Source organism: Cimex lectularius, unplaced genomic scaffold, assembly GCF_000648675.2.
Source record: "Cimex lectularius strain Harlan isolate CLEC.00 unplaced genomic scaffold, Clec_2.1 scaffold16, whole genome shotgun sequence".
Lineage (NCBI taxonomy): Eukaryota > Metazoa > Arthropoda > Insecta > Hemiptera > Cimicidae > Cimex > Cimex lectularius.
The window spans coordinates 512,315-530,796 of record NW_019392679.1 but is presented as its reverse complement, the minus strand read 5'-3'; the positions used below and the strand labels follow the sequence as shown (position 1 = coordinate 530,796).

Here is an 18,482-nt window from a genome sequence, read left to right as displayed (position 1 = left end):
GTGGGGGTTATGTATTTCCCGCTAACTTAGGCATGTCAACTTTTCGCCTTCTTCAGTGGTGGACTTTATTTTTTCTCTTAATTATCTGCAGTTTTTTCTCTTGTTATTGTGACCTTTCATACGGTTTGGTTGATTTTTGTAATTACTGAATTAAGACAATTATTCATGTTTGTTATTTGTGAAGTACCTGGAGATTTGAAGGATTTATTGAAGCTAATAAAGTCAGGCAATACTTTAGAAAAGTAGGGTATTTGAACGTGCTTGTAGGGCCATAGAAGGTATACAACTTGAACACACAGATACGTCATACTTGGCATTGTGTTAACACAAAGGCATGAAGCAACTTGTTCTATTGAGCACGTTCACTAAAATTGAACATTCCTTGCAAAAAAAACCATAAAGAATGTTTGTACCAAATATCGTGAATTATAATTGTTTATTTTGTTTCCCTAGTGCCACTTTTTTAAAGCTAGAATTTATCCTAGCTCTGCTCCCACCACACAATTTGTTTTTTTTTTCCTGTTCTAGTTATGTTCCCTTCCGCCTTGCTTCCATACAGTCCACTGTTAATTAGCCTCCAAGAGTTATTTTCCTTCAGTTTGTCTTATTTTCAAGGTTTTTTTTTTTCATTTTGATAATTATCGTGTTCAAAATAATGCGAGTGCCTCCTCCCGCATACGTAATGTGACACATCATCCAGGGTTCGGACAGAGCCCCGAAGGTAATTAATAGACTAGGATTGTTTTACCTTTGGCCAGAGTTATTGCAGGTTCTAGCTTTTAAACTGCTTTCCTCCTTGGTAGTTGAGAAAATATTTATTTTATTTTTATTTCCACCGACCAGTGTGTACACAAAGAATGTTTGTGTTTGTCAGTTTTTATAAAACTGTTAAAGAAGACATAGTGCATTTTATTGCAAAATGCACTATCTTATCGGAGATTCGGCTTCTGCATCTAAATTTTGTTAAATTGAATAAGACACAGCTTATTGACTTGTTGCTTAATGATTACAAAAATTTAACCAAGTATAAGCGCCACTATCGCCAAGAGTTAATATTAGAATTTAATTTTTGAATATTTTAAAGCTTTTTCATAATAAATTGCTGGCCCAAATAATTTATAAATCTATACTTATAGTAAATTAAACTAAGAACAAAAAATTATGGTTTATGTTTGTTAGTGCTTAATGTAATTATTAATTGTAATATTTATTTAATGATCAATTTTTCTCTTTTTTTTATTTTTTCTCTGTGTCGACCTAAAATTTAAGTCAAATGAAATCGACATCCGGCAGACAGTCCCCCATGCCATAAATTTACTTTAAATTATATATTATGCATGTTTATAACTTTTCTTTTTTTGCAATAAAAGAATATTTTTATTTATATTTTAGGGTGTCTTGATTGGCAAGATGAAAGTAGGGGTCAATTTGACAAGAGTATGGCTGAGCCACCGTACTTCATTAACTGATGTAGTCCAGCTTTCTTAGGTGTTAGGGTGAATTTTAACAATACCCAGAATACAATAGCCAACAAAGTGCTAAACAAATACAATTCCTCTTGAGTTATGCAGGATGATGAACCTGTAGTTTGATTAATTCCAAATATTTTGGTCTGTTAGTTGCACTGTGTCTTTTCATCATCTTCAATAACGGTTTTGTGTTAAAAAAAAAACAACAATTGCTGGAGATAAAATGACCCAACTACAATTTTTTTGTTATCGTAAGTTCCCTCCCTCCCTTTGTTGAAAGTTATTTTTTTACAATACTCATGTAAGTAATAAAAAGGCACTAAATGACTTTTTATGTACTGGAAGTATATAAATAAAATATTTTTTAAAGTATTTTTTTAAAATATATATTATTACATAGAATAATTTATAATTTTGTCTTAATTATAAACGAACATAGTAAAGTCCTTCAATAAAAAATACAAAGCATTAACAATTTAATTATTTACACTTTTTTTGTTATCTTTTGTAGAATTTAAAATCTTCTTCAGAACTTCATGCTTCTTTTGAAATTTGTTTTTCTTCTTGGTTTTACGTTTTTCTTTCATTTTACTCAATTCCCCTTGGTAAAAAGCCTTCCTCACTTTGCTCTTCTCTTCTTTGTTGGCGAAGGTGAATTTCTTCTTTTTCTGTGTGGAGTCTTTTTTAAAACTATTTTTCATTTTGCCTTGTTTATTGTTCATGAAGGGTTTTTCAGTCGTGCGGGGCGATTTCTCCTGTTTGGAATTGTCAGCCCTTTTCACCCTTAATTCTCGTTTTCCCAATGTCACTCCATCCTGTTCAAGTGCCAGTTGGACAGAATGTCTTTCTTTGAAATTAATATACCCGAAACCTTTTCCGACACAAGTAGTCTTATCCCGCACTATTCTTATACTTTTGATATCTCCGCATTTGGAAAATATATCTCTGAGCTGTTCTTCCTCTGCTCCAAATGGAAGATTTCCAATGAAGATAGCTTTTTTTGGGTCATTTTCTTTCTTCCCAGCCAGATCTACTCGGATGTGATGCTCTTCGTCAAATTTTGAACCGTCCGCTTGTAATGCTTTCTGTGCACTCTCTTCATCCTTGAAGCAGACGAAACCAATAATGTTGGTCCGCCCTTCGTGAAAGTCTTTTTTAATCGTGGCGACCTTCTTCGGAATGGAAGGGTCGGCCCTCGGAGGGCATCTCAGCCTCGCATTCTCCACCTTTCCATATTTGGAGAACCATTTTCTCAGTTTCTTCTTCGTTATGGTATTCGGAAGATTCCCAACGAATACAGTCCTCGAATCTTCTTCAGCCGGCTGCCTCTCCGCCCGTTTTTTAATCTTCACCTCGTCTTCCGATTCTTCTTCGCTGACGAAACCTTCCGGCTCCAGTATCTCTTCTTCTTCGACGCTCTCATCCTCCGTATCGGTTAGGGTTCCGTATTCTTCGTCGTCAAGTGACAGATCGTCGTCAGTGTCGAAATCCGATTCCGAGAGGTCTTCCAAGCCAATTTTGGGCTTTTGAGGATTCTCTTTTTGCTTCTTGAACCACTCTTTCCTACGAACTTTCCTCTCGCTTATCTTCGGCTGTTTTTTCGATTTCCTCTTCACTCCTGTCGAGCTCATTTTTATTCCTCAATTAAAATAGCATGAATTAATGTATAAATTTTATTTAAAAAATATTTTAAGTATGGAATAACAAACTGCGCAGTTGTTTATATTGAAAACACCACAACTTGAAAATCACGTGTTGTGTTCACCTTTCAAGGAGGTAACACTACGGTTTTCAATGCACATGCAATCAAAAGATCCGGAATAAAACTTGAAAACTTCAAAAAGTCAGAAAGAACTTTAAAACTGTGATGCAGTGCGTATACTCATGTTCAAGAAAAATGCAAAAAAAAAAATCGAAAAATTTTGTATTGTCTTTTTAGATACAAAAGGCTCGTAGGCAAGTTTTTTAAATGTATTTTTCAAGAAAAAAGCAAAAAACCCCAAAAAATCTAAAAATAAATTTATTGTCTTTATCGATGTAAAAGGCTCGTAGGACGCGTATTTTTCAAGAAAAACGAAAAAAAAGTCGAAAAAAAACGCCTTTTTCGATGTAAAATGCCCGGACACTTTTTTTCAAGAAAAACCCCAAAAACCCAAAAAAATCTAAAAAAATTTTATTGTCTTTTTCGATGTAAAAGGCCCGTAGGATACGTTGTTTTTTTCCAACAAAAACGCAAAAAAAAATCGAAAAAATTTTTATTGTCTTTTTCTATGTAAAAGGCTCGTAGGACGTTTATTTTATTTTTTCTTCCCAAGAAAAACCCAAAAACATCGAAAAACATTTTATTGACTTTGAAATTGATGCCACGTCGAGTATGCAAGCGGTGATCAATACAATAGGATGAAATATTCCGATCTGAATTGAATTTCTTCATTATTTCCATAGCAACATTTTTGGTAAAATTGTTTTACTGAGTTTAATTTTTAATTTACTTTTTTTATTTAGCTATATCACATACTTTTCTTTTAAAAGTATCCAGTAAATAACAAAAAAGAAAAATTATAACGATTGCAAGTATTTAGTAAAGGGAGAAAAAAACACCTAGGGTGGGCTATTTTCTTTGTCTCTCGTATTTTATATTGTATCTTTATATTGCATATATATATTGTTTATATTTATTATTTAACATTTACTTATTCAATTGGTGAACTTAAAAGTGATCAGACTTTGTTGCGTAACCTCCCAATCGAGGCCCCTAAGGCGCCAGGTCGTGCGGCTTTTTGCCGCCGAAAATCCTATCAAGTGTCAAACGCCGCCATTGTTGGCATCCGAATTGTCAATCCGTCCCGTTCCGTTTCAACTTATTTTTTCATTCAGCATTGAACTCTCCTGTAAATGTCGACCTCTTAGACTCCTCGGATTGTAAGTAAATGAAGTGTTTGATATGTTCCAGAAAGCGTGAAAGATCTTTCATTTACGAAAGAGAGAAAAATCACTCCTATTTTTTCTAGTACTCGGTTTTGGTATGTTAGTTTTGCAGAAATGAACATATTCCATTTCTTTGAGTATAAATTTCTTTTCTCGGCTTAGTTACTAAGTAAAATAACTTTTGACATGTTATTTTATTTAATTATGCTCGAAGCTTAGTGTTTTTGTGCATACGTGTGAGATTTGTTTTGCAGTATAAGCAGAAAAACAGTTATTTCATGCTACACACAATGTATTTATTTTTACATTAATTCTAGTGGATAAGTCCTTATAAAATGATTTAAATCTCTTGGAACGTAAATAAACAAAAAAAAACCAATATTTTACTTAAATTCCACGCCCATTAAAGAAAAAATAGTAATAAACAACAAACCAATGAAAATCCAATGTGATAAAAATATAGGCCAGAACGTTCTTATTTATTAAATAACTGTCTTATTAGTATTATTGATGTTCCATTGTTATTTTAAACTGCACTATAAGTTTCAGCAGAAATTTAAAATGTCCACGTATCCAACTCACTTTTATAACAATGCATTTTGAAGTTTCTCTAGGACTGCATCTTTTGTGCTTAAACTGCCCGAGGAAGCTCAGTTGTAATTTTGTTATTACAGAGCCCTCGACCTTCCCACCGTTTCTTATGATGACCTTGTACCCTGAATACATACTTGGTAAAAAAAGCACTGATAATTAGATTTGTTTTGGTAGTTTTCTTTTAAACAATTAGAAAAGTCAATTCAATACATGATTGAATAAACGAAACAAAATAAATATTTGAGATTAGAAAAAAACTATCTGAATTACCTATCACAATTATCATATACTTTACTGCCCAGGACGCAGGACTGAAGATTGTGAAATGCCAAAGTACATCTGACGACCAGAATGATCCAAAACAAACAAAATGCAAAGAGAATAAGGAAATAAAGCATGTCTTGCCTCTGTGCGCAGTTACAGCCAATAAAAAAAAGTTCTTAAGCTTGCCACCAGAACAACAGAGGAACAGACAAGAAAATATGAAATATTAATATATATTGTATGAAAACTCATAAAAAATCAATAAACCAATTTTTTATTTTCCCTAGAACTCTTTAAAAAAAGCTATTGTTTATCCACATTACTGTTTACTGAATATAATCCCAGTCAAATATATGAAAAAGTTACAATTTTATGTTGTAAACCAAATAATATATGAACCCATAAAAATAAATTCTTAACCAATAGAACAGCAGGAATAAACGATACTGAAGTACCTAAAAACACATCTTTTAGAAAACAATGATCAAATGTATATGCATCTCATTAAAATTCACCTTCCGCGTAAATCTTTCTTTTCCTCCTGTTGTGTTTTAAATGCCCTCAATAAGACACCTCATGTCCACAGTTGTGTTAGCAACCCAAGGTGAACTATCCTCAGGCTGCTCAGATCCTCAAAATTGATCCTTGAAACAGTTAGTCTTGGGGATGGGTCACAATATAAAGAAGCATATGTAAAAGTTCTGTACTTAATTATTCAGAAATCGTGAGATGTGGTCTAGTGTGATGTAGGTTTCAGAAAAAAAATTTCTTTATCGTGCCAACATTTCGATCTTTATTGAGATCATTTTCAGGGATCAAAGTGTTTGTCTTCTGTGTAATGTTTGTGTTCAGGGGCACTCTCAACACAACACACAAGAATGGCACAATTACACAAAAGACAAACACTTTGAGCCCTGAAGATGATCTCAAAAAAGATCGAAACGTTGGCACGATAAAGAAAATGTTTTTCTGAAACCTATATCACACTAGACCGCATCTCACGATTTCTGAATAATTATCGATTAATGGTCACTAATCACCACACAGTTCTGTACTTAGTTGAATTGCCTCTCCAAAGGTGAGAATAATGCCTAAATATTGTAAAAATAATTGCCATGAATAGGGAAAAAGTCTAATTGAATAAGTTCATAAATTTGAAGTCACTCCTGGCATTGCTAGAGGTGGTTTTTAAAATCATAATCTTAATCTAATCAAAGGTTTTTTCCTTGGCATTTCCAACAGAAAACACACCACAAAATAGAAACAAACTGGAAAACAGAAGGGAAACCAAGAGGCAGTTCAACAAAGGGAAAGAGTAAGGTCAATCTACCTGGAATCCATCAATCCCTCAGCTTTTCCCACAAAAACATTTTTTTAATAGGAAATGAACAGAACATCTCTAAAATAATTTTAGTTTGTTCAGAAATAAAATTCCTACAAAATCAGTAAAGAAAAAATCTATAAAATTATTTTTCAGACATACCGCTGTTCTTAGCTAATGAAGAGACTTAGACTATGATGTAGATGCACAATAGACCAAAATTTGTTTCATTGCATAGCAATAGACAGTTGATATAAATATACAAGGTCTTAATGAGTCTGGCTCCTAATAGCCTAATTCTAAAGTTTTGTTATGTATCCCCTCTCTCTCTCTCTCTCTCTCTCTCTCTCTCTCTCTCTCTCTCTCTCTCTCTCTCTCTCTCTCTCTCTCTCTCTCTCCCTCTCTCTCCCTCCTCTCTCTCTTTGTGTGCTTGCTTCAGTCTTGCCAAAATATACATTGCTTAATTTTTATTGTGCTTCTTGTTTGATCCTATCAGTAACTGTTGAGTATTTAATATTTCATGTTTTCTGGTGTTTTTCTGATGGCCAACTTGGAAACTTATTTTTTAAGTAGCTCTGTGGTGTTTGTACTGCACACAATGGCAGGACATGTTTATGTCCTTATTCTCTTCACATTTTCCACATACTATCTTGGTTGTTTTGGATCATTTTGGTTTGCAATTGGTGTAGAACAATAGAGAAGCATTAACGCTTAATAGGTAATTTTATCAGATAAATAATCAACATTGCAATAAGCCCCTGAATTTATCTGTTAATTTTAGTTTTTACATAAGTCTTGATGTATATGTTTTCCTAATTCTAAGATTATACACTTTGTCTCCTCAGTGGTTAAAACAAAATAAAATAGCACGGAGGATGTAAGAAATGTCAAGGCAGAGAAAGCAGAAGCTTGCTAGCCGAAGTGTCGGACCAGGGATGGCACAAGGTCGAGACCCATTTCTCAATTTGTTAAAAGAGGGGAATTCTGCTGAGGTGACTTCCTGTACAACACCAGACTACAGCGATTTCCTTCAAAGCATTGTCCAGTCTTCTGGCGAGCAGGTGGAGAGCCCTAGCGACTGGCTTTTTGACAACCCTTCACCTCTTTATCCTGACGAACTGCTTGATGTCAACTCACTGTTAGGTGAGAACTAAAAATTAAAACAATGTAATCTTATAAAATAGTGTTAATTATAAAATAATTTCCTGAAAATTTAGTAATAAGTAATAATTTCAAAAACAATGTCATTTTTAAATAAATAAAAATTAAATTTTAATATTTTAAATTTTTCTTTTTTCATGTAAATGATAATGATGTAGTATAAACTATTTCAAAGAAACTACATTATTATTACACTATTCTAGGTCAACCACATGACATTTCTTCTGAGAAAACAAAACCTAGTAATTGTTGTATTCACAAATGCCTAAATTTTGGTCTGTAATTGTTTTCATATCTAGGTCTTGATGAGACTGCTCTTTCTTTATTGGAGGAAGAAGGAACGGCGACAGTTGAAAACAAGGAAACTTTCCAAGACCTCAAATTCACTTCAACTCCAAAGTCAGGAACCACCTTTTGTGGTGATTCAGGCATAGGAGAGACATCGGTTTTTCATGGGAAAACTCCCAGGGAAGAGTACAAAGTCAGTCAACCGAAATTTAATTTAGACTTTTTTAAAAGTTTATTTCACAATTTTGTTTGTTGAGCAGACTGTCTTACATGACATCACAGATTCACATAAATTCAACATTCAAGGAGCCAATGATTCATTTATAAGCATCACAGATGTCGCAGGAAGGGAAATTTCTGGCATTTCCTGCCAATTCCAGACAACCCCGGTTAAACGTTGTAAACAAGAGGCATCACCAGTTATCACCACATTGAACACATCAAAAATATCGAGAAATATTCCTATAATAAGGAGAAAAGTCAATGTTGCCTTTCCGACTCCATCATCTTCCTCTCTCAGCAACCGGAGTAAATTATTTTTTCAATTTCAACTAGTGTAATAAAAAATAAATTATAATACTGGTTTATAGATAAAAATGACAAAATTGCCAGAGAGCAGTTGGTGTATTATTCTGGCCTTAACGTTTATGAAAATGCAGTTGGAATTGTGAAGTATATTCATCTCCCGACTTCTGAGCTCTCTAAGTATAAAATGATGTTGCTTACGTTTATGAAGTTGCGGCTTGACCTAGAATGGAAAGATCTTGCATACAGGTAGTGTTCTAGATGGATTAAGAATCAATGTTGTTGTAATTTAATATATTTCTACGTACATTCTCATCTCTAAATTCTTTTTTCAACATATTTTAAATGAAACAGTTCTTTTGAAATGACTAAAAGGTGTTTATTGTAAAATATTTTCAGATTAGATAATGCCTAAATGTATTTCAGGTTCGAGATTGATGTTACAGAGGCACAGAGTATTTTTGATAAAACACTAAGTGTATTATCAAAATCTGTTCTTGACCTCCTTCCTTGGCACGTTCAAAGGGTAAACAATAGGGTAACAGCAATGAACTTTTATGCGTTTGTTGCTGAGAATAGCTCAGGAAAGGTAGTGTTCTTGTTTGACCTTCAATGTGAATTGTAAAATTTTAAATTTCTGTATTTTTACTTGCAATACCCAATGTATACAGTTATACTGAAAACAAAAATAATGTTGTGATCTTAATAAATAATAATTGAATCAATTTTAAAAGTTTGTTTTAATGCTAGGTGCTTATTGTAATCAGCAATGAGAAGATCCCGATTTTTTTTGTGACACCCTGGTACACGAGCACTCAGCCTCCATCACTAATGTTGTATATTCAGTGCAGCAAGTACTTCATTCCCGGTGACATTATTTGCATATCAGATCCTTTAGAGTTCTACCAGTATGTTGCATCTGTAAATTTGTCGGTCGACATTATAAATTATTATTCTTTTTTTAAGGGTCTCTGAGGAGGGTGGCCAATTGGTTTTCACACAAATCGGCAAAATCACTCAAGGTGACACTTTCAACCAGGACATACAATGTGTCATATCCAAATTGTCAAATTATGTCCTGACAAAAACATCAAGGTTGGTGTAAATTATAAAAGTAAAGGTTTAAAAATGTATATTTTCTATGAAAAAAAGTCCTGTTTGTTCTTCTCACTTTGTATTAATTTTTTAACACATTGAAGGCACAAACCTGTCAACCCTCTGAGGCTTTCCCCCACCCATTAATACCTTAATATTAATTATAAATCACAGTTTGAGTTTTTTTCCCCTTTATATTTTGTCTAAATAACTATTTTTAAAAATTTGAAAAAAACAATTTCACACCACATTTTTGCAGACATCAGCAATGGAGCTGTACCAGAATGGTGCACAATGTTTGAAGGCTGGTTTCACACTCATCAAAAATATTTAAATGTCGGGAAAGTAATAGCCAACAGAAAGTGGTGTGTTCAAAAAATGTCCTCATTGAGGACACACTGCCAAGTGGTGAAGACAAGTCATCTCTATGAGATTCGCGACCTTGTACGGGTTTAAAGCATGGCAGTCTATTCATAGGCTAACCTGATTTGTACACATCTTTTCTCATCCAACTAATCTATTTTTTCAATTATTTTGATGCCAAGATAATTTTCTACTCGCAGTATTTTCATTAAACCTTATTATAATATCACTAAGGAATGCCTCTTCCATATTACTGTGTGGCATTTGTAAAGGATATTATTTTATAAAAGTGTGATAAAAACAGGGAATATGCTATTTTTGAAAGACTAATTTATATTGCACATTTATTGACAGGTTTACTGATGACATTGATATTGCGAAAGTGATGCTCGTCTGCTGTGCGCTTACCAACTTTAACTTTATGGATCAAGTTGACAGCACCATCTTAAAGAAAATTTATCAAAGATCTGAGCATTTTTTGCGATCATCCATATTTTAACTTTTATTGTGGTTGTGCCATCTAATTAGATTTGTACAACCTCGGTAAGATTTTTTTTTCGAGTTCGTTATATAACTTATTTAACATATATATATTTTATGTATTTATTATCTTTAATATATTTTGTAATTTTTTTAATTCATATACTTTTATAAGTTTGACAATTTTAAGTAGAAGTTCCTTTAGAAGTAAAATTAAGGCAAAATACATTTATTTGGAGGAGGTACTTATTATAAAATGCAATTTTTAATAATCCACTCAATCTTTAAGTAAGTAATTTAAATACTTCAATAAAAAGTGAGCAATCATGTCAATTTCACAAAATATTTACAGTATTTGTACATCACTCAATACATCCCTAAACACTTGGAATCTCTTAATTTATATTTGTAGAACGGAACAAAAAACATTTTTATGTTCGCCTCTGTACTGTTATGCAATACAATTTTTCATTAAAAAAGTGAAACATTTTATTTAATGAAAAGGTAAACAATATTTAAATAGTTGTAGCTCTCTTGTCTATTAACTGAAAGTGCAATTGAAAACATATGTGTTATATAAAATTAATTATTAATTAACTCTATACTTTTTATTTTTGTAAACTACTTTTAATAAAACTTGATTATATTTCAGTTGTATTTTTATTGATCATGACAAAAGATATTCAGTTTCTGGTATCGAGTCCGAAATTTACCAGTTTAGATTTATATATTTGGGAACTATTGATATTTGAATGTAGCCAGGCACAAAATATGTAAAGGTAAGCAAACTAATACAATGATCGGATGGTCAGGGTTGTGGACCCAGCATACAATTTTTTTTCTCAAAAACACTGATAGTGTTTCGAGGGATGCCTTATAGTTGAAATACTCTCATTACAAAATAAATACACTAATAATCTCCTTTACATAGGAATACTTCTTTTGAAGCAATGGTCACATCACTGAGACATCGAGGCCCTGATCGATGCTAAAATGCAGACAAGGGCAGGCCTCCATGTTCCACAAAAAAGTTGAAGCAGCAGTGGCAAGATGACCACAAGGAGGAAAACACCTGTACAGTGAAACGTGGTTGTGGACGATCTCATATGCAAACTAAATGAAAGCGGAATCTAAACCCAAGGCTATGCAAATGACAGTTATACAAGACAAGGAAAAATGGTGCTCACAGTAGAGATTTAAAGAAAATCTTTCGAAAACTACACTAATTCCATTTACCAGGAAAAGAAACAGAAACAAGGTATACGGAAGTGTTGCTGGTAAAAAAAAAGGTTAAATTCCTAGGGATAATCTATAAGAAATTAACTTGAAACGCTCACCGGCAGCGCATCATAACAATAATAAAAATATTACCAATGACCACGAGAAGTCTAGGCAAATCTTAGGGACTGAAAATAAGATAAGGCTGTATGTATCCTATGGCTCACCAGTCTGGTGGACCAAAACTCACCAAAAACAAGCTACCCAAACATTAAGCAGCACACAAAGACTGGCAAACCTATGTATTACAGAGGCAATGAAAATAATTCAATTGCACTAGAAAACTGCTAAACCTACCTCTATTGGAAATATTATGCAAGGAAAAGCTCAGGTACGCTCCAGAAACAATCAAATTGAATGGAACTTGATTGGGCAAACAATAATTATTAAAAACTTTTTCTGACTGACTACATGATCTCTTTACAACATTGTATAAAGTCTCAACAGACTACAAAGGAGAAAAATTCAGGAGGAAATTAGATATAATGATATGGCATACAGGATCCAAAACAAACGAAGGAACCGGATCAGGCGTTTTGTATACATGTCCAAAATATGAGCAAATTCATTAGGTTCATTTCAAGCTGAAATACATGCCATCAAAGCTTAGCCTTAGAAAAAATTAAAAGAGTTACACTGCCAAAAAATCCTCATAATGTTGGATAGCCAAGAACCTATTAAATCACTACCATGTAAAAAAAAATATCAAGATTAGTCAGTGAATGGATCCAGAACGTCCAAAACCTGTGTAAGCACAACAACCTCGGGTACCAAGACACAAAGGAATTTTGAGTAACGAAAAAAGCAAACATACTGCCCAGAGTTCTGCAAGGCCATATATACGTCCTGAACCGATCCTTGGGATAACAAAAACAAACAGGGTTCACAGAATGGATTACAAAAAATAAGTGGATAAACTACTATTCAAGCCATGCTAGACATAGTAAGCCTACTTTGTAAACAACCCTCAACAAGACTGACAAACTCACTGGCATTTGAGAAAACATCTACACATGTGCATAGTCGAATGTGAAGCAACCAGTCAATGGAGACCTAACCAGAGTTACAAAGAAAACGCAGTAAAGGAATTGTAGCAAAGACAATATAGACATACTCCTTAGGTGAATGATAGAGTCAAATGACCTGAAATAAGGAAGCAAAATAAGCCAAAAGGGGCGCTTGAGGAAGAAAAAACCCTCGGCTTCCTAGTATATATTCACATCATCAACATCATACATACGACTAATCAAGAGTTTTGGTTCAGGTATTTTTTTTTTTTTTTTTAGTAAACAAATGTTAAAAAATAAATTATAATTTAATCTAATACAATCATCCTTCATAGGAAGCAATGTTTCAGTCACATAAGTATTAATATGTGAACTGATATTTCTTTGCTCGATTCTTCATTATATGAAAATACAACTTAGGGCAGAGGACTCGGAGGATGATCGCAATTTTCGGTCCCAATGTTGAAACTATAATTTCAGGATTTTCTTGAGAGACTGCCAACAGGACTTTTTCTGCAACGTACTTAGGTTCATAGCCACTCGCTGTTGTAGGATCGGTGACTATAAATTTATTATTTATTATTTATAACAATTAAAAATGATGAAGAGGAGTATTACCTCCATATGTTGAACCAGATTCTGTGAGAGCGTTTTTAGAAAGGCTTGTGTTTATATAACCTGGGCTCACGACTGTCACGAGTATGTTTTTATGGGCGACTTCTGATCTCAGGCAGTCTAAGAACGCTTGAAACGCATGCTTGGAAGAAGCATATGCAGATCTAAAACAAATATTTTGTAATATTTTTTTTAGGAAGCTTAAAACATAAAAGACCTGTGAGGAATTGCTATTTGACCCTGAACACTGCTTATACCAATGATGTGTCCTTCTCCTCTCTTTATCATCCCAGGAAGTAAAGCTGAAAATAATACAAATAAAATTAAGTTAAATAATAAATTATATCATTGAATCAATACCTTTTGTCAAAGCGAGTGGTCCAAAATAATTGACAGTCATTACGTTTATGTGCACATCCATAGAAGTGTTTAGAATATCACCTCGAAATGATACCCCACCGTTGTTCACCAAAATATCGACTTGTCCAAACATAGACTCTGCCTCAGAAGCTTTCATCGAAAGTGAATCGACGTCGAGCAGGTCAAGTTGGAGGATTTTGGGAATGTACACCGCATCCTTGAATGAATTCAGTATTAACTTATATGCTTGTTTTCTGCATCATATGATGTACCGGTTTGAGTGACATCAACTTGGACTTGACTTTTTCTAGCTCTTTGACTCTCCTAGATGCTAGAATAACTTTGCAGCCTGCAAGATAAAACAACTGTGCTATCGCCTCTCCAAGCCCTGAGCTGGCCCCAGTTATCAAAACAACCTAACAAAAAACTTACGTCTAAGTCTGGCCTTATTGACAACATTGTCAACTAAGCAAGAAAGTTCATAAAAACATGCAAATATGTTTGAAACACGCTTATTAATTAAATTAATATAAACTCAATTCTGTATGTGCATGTATATTTGGATTTACAGAGTCGAGACTATCACTTCTCGCAGTCCACTGGAAAGTTCAGCTTTTGTGTAATTTACAATAAATTACTGTTAAGTACCGAGAATTACCCACTCCAGGTCTTGTATGCTGAGATTGGGCTCCAGGGGCTACCACTCAGTTAGGGTGGTGGGGTCCTTGACATTCCTCCGTACCTTTTACACCTATTATATAAGCTTAATTGAATGTTGAAGGGGTACTCAATATTTCACCATTGATCCTCTCACACTACACGTTCACTCAAATAAATACATTTACTTTCAACACACTAGGGGACACAAAAATGGTCTCAGGGTGGAGAATATAATAGAGCTATATGATACCAGCTTGAGTATCATTCCCAGTGTCCCTGCCCTTCCTAAGGCTTCACTGAAGCACATTGCAAGGGGTCACATCTGGGTCCAATGAATATTCTGCTGTACTGGCATCTAAGGATCACACCCTAAAGCCCCAGTTTGGCAAAGAACCACACCGTACAGCTGAGGGTAAGCTGCTCTCTGAAGTTCGGGCAACAGCACCCTCAGCTATAGCACAGGCTGGCAAAAGGGCTTGTTCTAAATGCACCTGACTGCTCAAAGGTCACAAATTAGAGCCTATTTATTCTTCTTCTGTAGGTCCATTGTTCAGGCAGAATTGTAACCCATGCACATAAAGTAAGGTCTATCTAACAGCAGCGAGTCATTTTCAGGAGGATCTCCCCTCAAACTTGAAGCTGAGGAACCTCAACGACTCAACGTACCCTCATGCAGAGTTGCAGAGAGCTGTGCGCCCAGTCCATAAAAGTGGACGCACATGGTTTTCAACGCAAAAAAGGAGAATTCTGTTTCCTCAGCTCTTCCGGCCACATTTATTGCTGACCGCATCACCCGACTTTCCCAAAAAAAATAAAAACTGAGGTCATCGATGACAGTAATCAGTCTGATTATGTTTGAAATAGTTTATCCAAGTGTTTAAATACATTTAGTTAATGACCTGTCACATCTGAATTACTTAAGCTAGTGGCTGTTGTAAAAAGGAAAATTGGTCACCTTCCCACAGAGTTTTTTCCTGGGGATCTTCCTTCCCTTGTACAACTGATAGACCAAAATTGGCACTAGGACTGGCAGAAACGTTTTCCCAAAGAAGAACCACAAGAATTCCATTATTGCGCTATAACTCTGCACAGGTCGCATTTTGTTACTAAATATTTGTACAAACTAAGAAAGATGTATTGTTAAACATGAAAACATAAGTAAAGTCAATCTTGGAGTGAACCAACAATTAACCTCATTTCAAGGACAGCAGCATGTAAATAACCGTTGTCATGGTGACAAGTGGGAAGTTTTGAAGTATGGACCTTTACCTCTCCACAGTACTATTTGGCATTTAAAAAATATATATATATAGCTTTAGTACACTCTCCAGTGGACCTAGTTGTGGATGCTCCCTCTATGGCTATATGATCAGTATATTTGTTTCATTCTGTATCATATTTTTTTACTAGGGTTTGCAACAGCAGAGGTCATATCATTCCTCATAGTGCTAGTGTTTTATCCGTGATTTTCAAAAAAGAAAAGAAAGAATATTCAGTTCATTAATATCAGAAACTTAGTAATTAAATTTTTAAAAATTATGATAAAAACATATTTTATAGCTGAAAATTTCGTTAAATTCTAACAGTTCAAATTGGCTTTTTCTGATTTATTAATTTCATCTTGTGTAAAAAAAAAAAAAAAGAAATAGTATGTTGAAACAAAAGGAATAATATGTATAAGTAAAGTAGTTATGTTCAAATTGATTTTGTGTTTTATGGCCAAACAATATAAATTTTTTGTGTAGTAATTCCAATTTACGTTTACATTGTGTTTACTAGTGATGTGATTGATTGTTGTTGTTTTGTCAAACTAAGAATGCAGTATTGTTTCAACTTCAAATTGTAAAACTTCATTATTTTTATAACTACATTATTTTGAGGTTTATTACTGATTTAGGACCATTTTTCATCTGTAAATTTAACATTTTTTAAATTTAATATTATTTAAATTTAAATAAAATTGTTAAACCATGCAGCCTGTAGCAAGTAATACCTCTTTAACAATTTTCCTTTAATATAAATAATACTAAATTTAATTTTTAAAATAAATTTAAAAAGTTTAAAAAAATTAACACATAAAAATGGTTTTAAAGCTTTAAGTAAACTCAAAATAATGTAAAGATACAAAAATAATAAGGTAAACAAGATTAATCCATTTACGTTTTAGTGGTCAATTGACCAAGTTACTTATTTCAATTAATTATTCTTTTTATGTAAGATCTTGGTTGAGATAAAAAGTATAATTAATTGAAAGAAGTAAACAGGCTATATATATTTTTTTGGGGGGGATAATTGTAAAATAATAATAATTATTATTATTATTATTGTTTTAATCTTAAATGTATTAAGCGAGCTTTATCCTATTTTTTTCTTTTAATTTCTTATCCCCCTCTAAAAAAATCCTCTTAATCATTTTGTATTTATCAGTTTATCACTTAACATATTTATCAGTTTGCCAAGTCAATGCTGCAACTTGTGCAAATCTACAAGATAAAAAAAAATATTATTATTATTTGACAGGCTGTGTCCATTTTTTATTTATTTTCATTTTGTTAAAGCTTGATCTTTGTTTAAATGGAAGTCTGTTCATATATTTTTTTAATGATACTAGCTTGGCAAAATGATTACTAATGCGCTGGAATGATGGATTTTGGTTGATCTAAGTAACAAATACTGCAAATTAATTCTCAAAGATTTAAAATCAAATTCAATTGATCTGGTGCTATAGTGACGTATATGAGTTATAAATAAACATCACTATTGGTGTTTTAAATTTTATTTATGGTTAATTACAACTATTGTCGATATGCATTCGGCTACAGCTAGTAACATAATAATCAAGTAGTTTCAGGAGAGAATGGAACAAGAATTCTCCTGGAGGAGGAGAAAGTGCAACTATGCCCTTTATGTATTACGCACTATTTGTTATATCATGATGGTTTATAACTAAAGCATGTATGGATGTATGAATTTTATTGGATATAATTTTTTATTTACAGTATTTGTTTACATAGGTATTCAGTTGGTTCCAGAGCATCATTGCAACTTTTTCACCTAGTCTGCATTAAATGTAAGAAAATTTTTATCTTAAAATATACATTACACACAAAATGGTTTAGGGGAAAAATATATTTAAAAAACCCAGGCATTACACAAAACAATAAAAGTATTAAACACAACATTAGATTAATAGCGGTCATAATTGACTATACTAATTATTTCAATTAACCAGGACCTTAGATAATAAAAAAAAATTGAAATAACATAAAGATGTTGAATTTCACATGATTCAATAAATAAATAAGAGAATAAGAATGTGCAAGTACATACTGTACACAACAAATAACTAACATATTCAATTGACTGATTCAAAATGAAAAGTTAGTGTTACAGGCTGGATTTGAACCCACAACATGAGCGACAACATTTTATCACCTGATTTTGCTCATAATAACGCATTAAAATTGTTGAATATTACTTACTCACTAAATGATTTTCCAGTGTTCTGGTGAATTTTCTTTGAATCTATCATAATCAAATATTTGTTATGACTCATGAATTTTTTTTATGAACTCGATTAATTTGGCTTACATCTGTTTCTATATTGTTCCACGCAGATAATCAAATTCATGTTTCGTCATCTGAAAATACAAATACTGAAAAGGTGAATCAATCAGCATTTTCTTCCTTTTCAAATATATCATTTGAAACTTCAAGAACCTAAGGTTATCTGTTCAACAGTGAAAGCAAGCAGATTGCTGCTGTACCCATTACTTCCAGCCTTCCTCACATTCTTCCTCAGAGTTATCCATTTCATGAATAGTACTGCGATAAACTCTACATCAACTGCTGCGTGGCTGTTCTTGTGTCAAACAGTTGTGCACACCACACCAAAATTTTGTCAGTCTTTTATGCTTGTCTTTATTGTAGTTTAAGTCTTCCCTATTAAAAATAAAAATATTTTTATATTTATTCAGATATCATGAGATACGGTCGGATGTGATGTAGGTTTCAGAAAAACATTTTCTTTATCGTGCCAACGTTTCGATCTTTTATTGAGATCATCTTCAGGGC

The 18,482-nt window shown here is 33.2% G+C and overlaps 3 protein-coding genes and 1 long non-coding RNA gene across 5 annotated transcripts; 2 read left to right on the top strand and 2 right to left on the bottom strand.

Annotated features, from left to right (window-relative positions):
* The first annotated feature begins 39 nt into the window (after positions 1-39).
* LOC106661354 lies at positions 40-12,971 on the top strand. Of its 2 annotated transcripts, none has more exons than XM_014384658.2 (9): positions 40-721; positions 7,422-7,719; positions 8,037-8,218; positions 8,286-8,553; positions 8,616-8,799; positions 8,977-9,139; positions 9,301-9,458; positions 9,517-9,645; positions 10,363-12,971. In XM_014384658.2, exons 2-9 carry the CDS (start codon positions 7,461-7,463, stop codon positions 10,505-10,507), a joined length of 1,488 nt encoding a protein of 495 aa, XP_014240144.1. In that variant the 5' UTR covers positions 40-721; positions 7,422-7,460; the 3' UTR covers positions 10,508-12,971. The 2 variants fall into 2 exon arrangements, with proteins under 2 accessions (XP_014240144.1, XP_014240143.1); XM_014384657.2 differs by lacking the exon at positions 40-721 and adding an exon at positions 4,263-4,391.
* LOC106661355 (RNA-binding protein 34) lies at positions 1,840-3,258 on the bottom strand. The gene has a single exon (XM_014384660.2). The coding sequence runs from the start codon at positions 3,098-3,100 to the stop codon at positions 1,946-1,948; it is 1,155 nt and encodes a 384-aa protein (XP_014240146.1). The 5' UTR covers positions 3,101-3,258; the 3' UTR covers positions 1,840-1,945.
* Positions 12,972-13,062: 91 nt separating the features above from the next.
* On the bottom strand, positions 13,063-15,627 carry LOC106661356 (dehydrogenase/reductase SDR family protein 7-like). The gene is made up of 6 exons (XM_014384661.1): positions 15,364-15,627; positions 14,021-14,164; positions 13,749-13,965; positions 13,606-13,690; positions 13,392-13,552; positions 13,063-13,334 (listed from the first exon to the last, which is right to left on the bottom strand). Exons 1-6 carry the CDS (start codon positions 15,505-15,507, stop codon positions 13,135-13,137), a joined length of 951 nt encoding a protein of 316 aa, XP_014240147.1. The 5' UTR covers positions 15,508-15,627; the 3' UTR covers positions 13,063-13,134.
* A 1,511-nt stretch (positions 15,628-17,138) lies between these two features.
* Positions 17,139-18,395, top strand: LOC106661345. Its single transcript, XR_002909988.1, has 3 exons — positions 17,139-17,363; positions 17,423-17,478; positions 18,026-18,395. It is a non-coding gene; the product is annotated as an uncharacterized LOC106661345 (long non-coding RNA).
* The last annotated feature ends 87 nt before the right edge of the window (positions 18,396-18,482 follow it).

What these genes read in the sequence shown, in the direction of transcription:
- LOC106661355 (XM_014384660.2), bottom strand. Translation starts at nt 3,100, where the DNA reads ATGAGCTCGACAGGAGTGAAGAGGAAATCGAAAAAACAGCCGAAGATA.
- LOC106661354 (XM_014384658.2), top strand. Translation starts at nt 7,461, where the DNA reads ATGTCAAGGCAGAGAAAGCAGAAGCTTGCTAGCCGAAGTGTCGGACCA. An exon ending in CTCCCAGGGAAGAGTACAAA is followed by an intron (nt 8,219 to 8,285) that starts GTCAGTCAACCG and finishes TTTGTTGAGCAG; the next exon opens with ACTGTCTTACATGACATCAC. An exon ending in GTCCTGACAAAAACATCAAG is followed by an intron (nt 9,646 to 10,362) that starts GTTGGTGTAAAT and finishes ATTTATTGACAG; the next exon opens with GTTTACTGATGACATTGATA.
- LOC106661356 (XM_014384661.1), bottom strand. Translation starts at nt 15,507, where the DNA reads ATGCGACCTGTGCAGAGTTATAGCGCAATAATGGAATTCTTGTGGTTC. An exon ending in GGAAAAAACTCTGTGGGAAG is followed by an intron (nt 14,165 to 15,363) that starts GTGACCAATTTT and finishes GTTTTTTGTTAG; the next exon opens with GTTGTTTTGATAACTGGGGC. An exon ending in AGTTGATGTCACTCAAACCG is followed by an intron (nt 13,966 to 14,020) that starts GTACATCATATG and finishes AATTCATTCAAG; the next exon opens with GATGCGGTGTACATTCCCAA.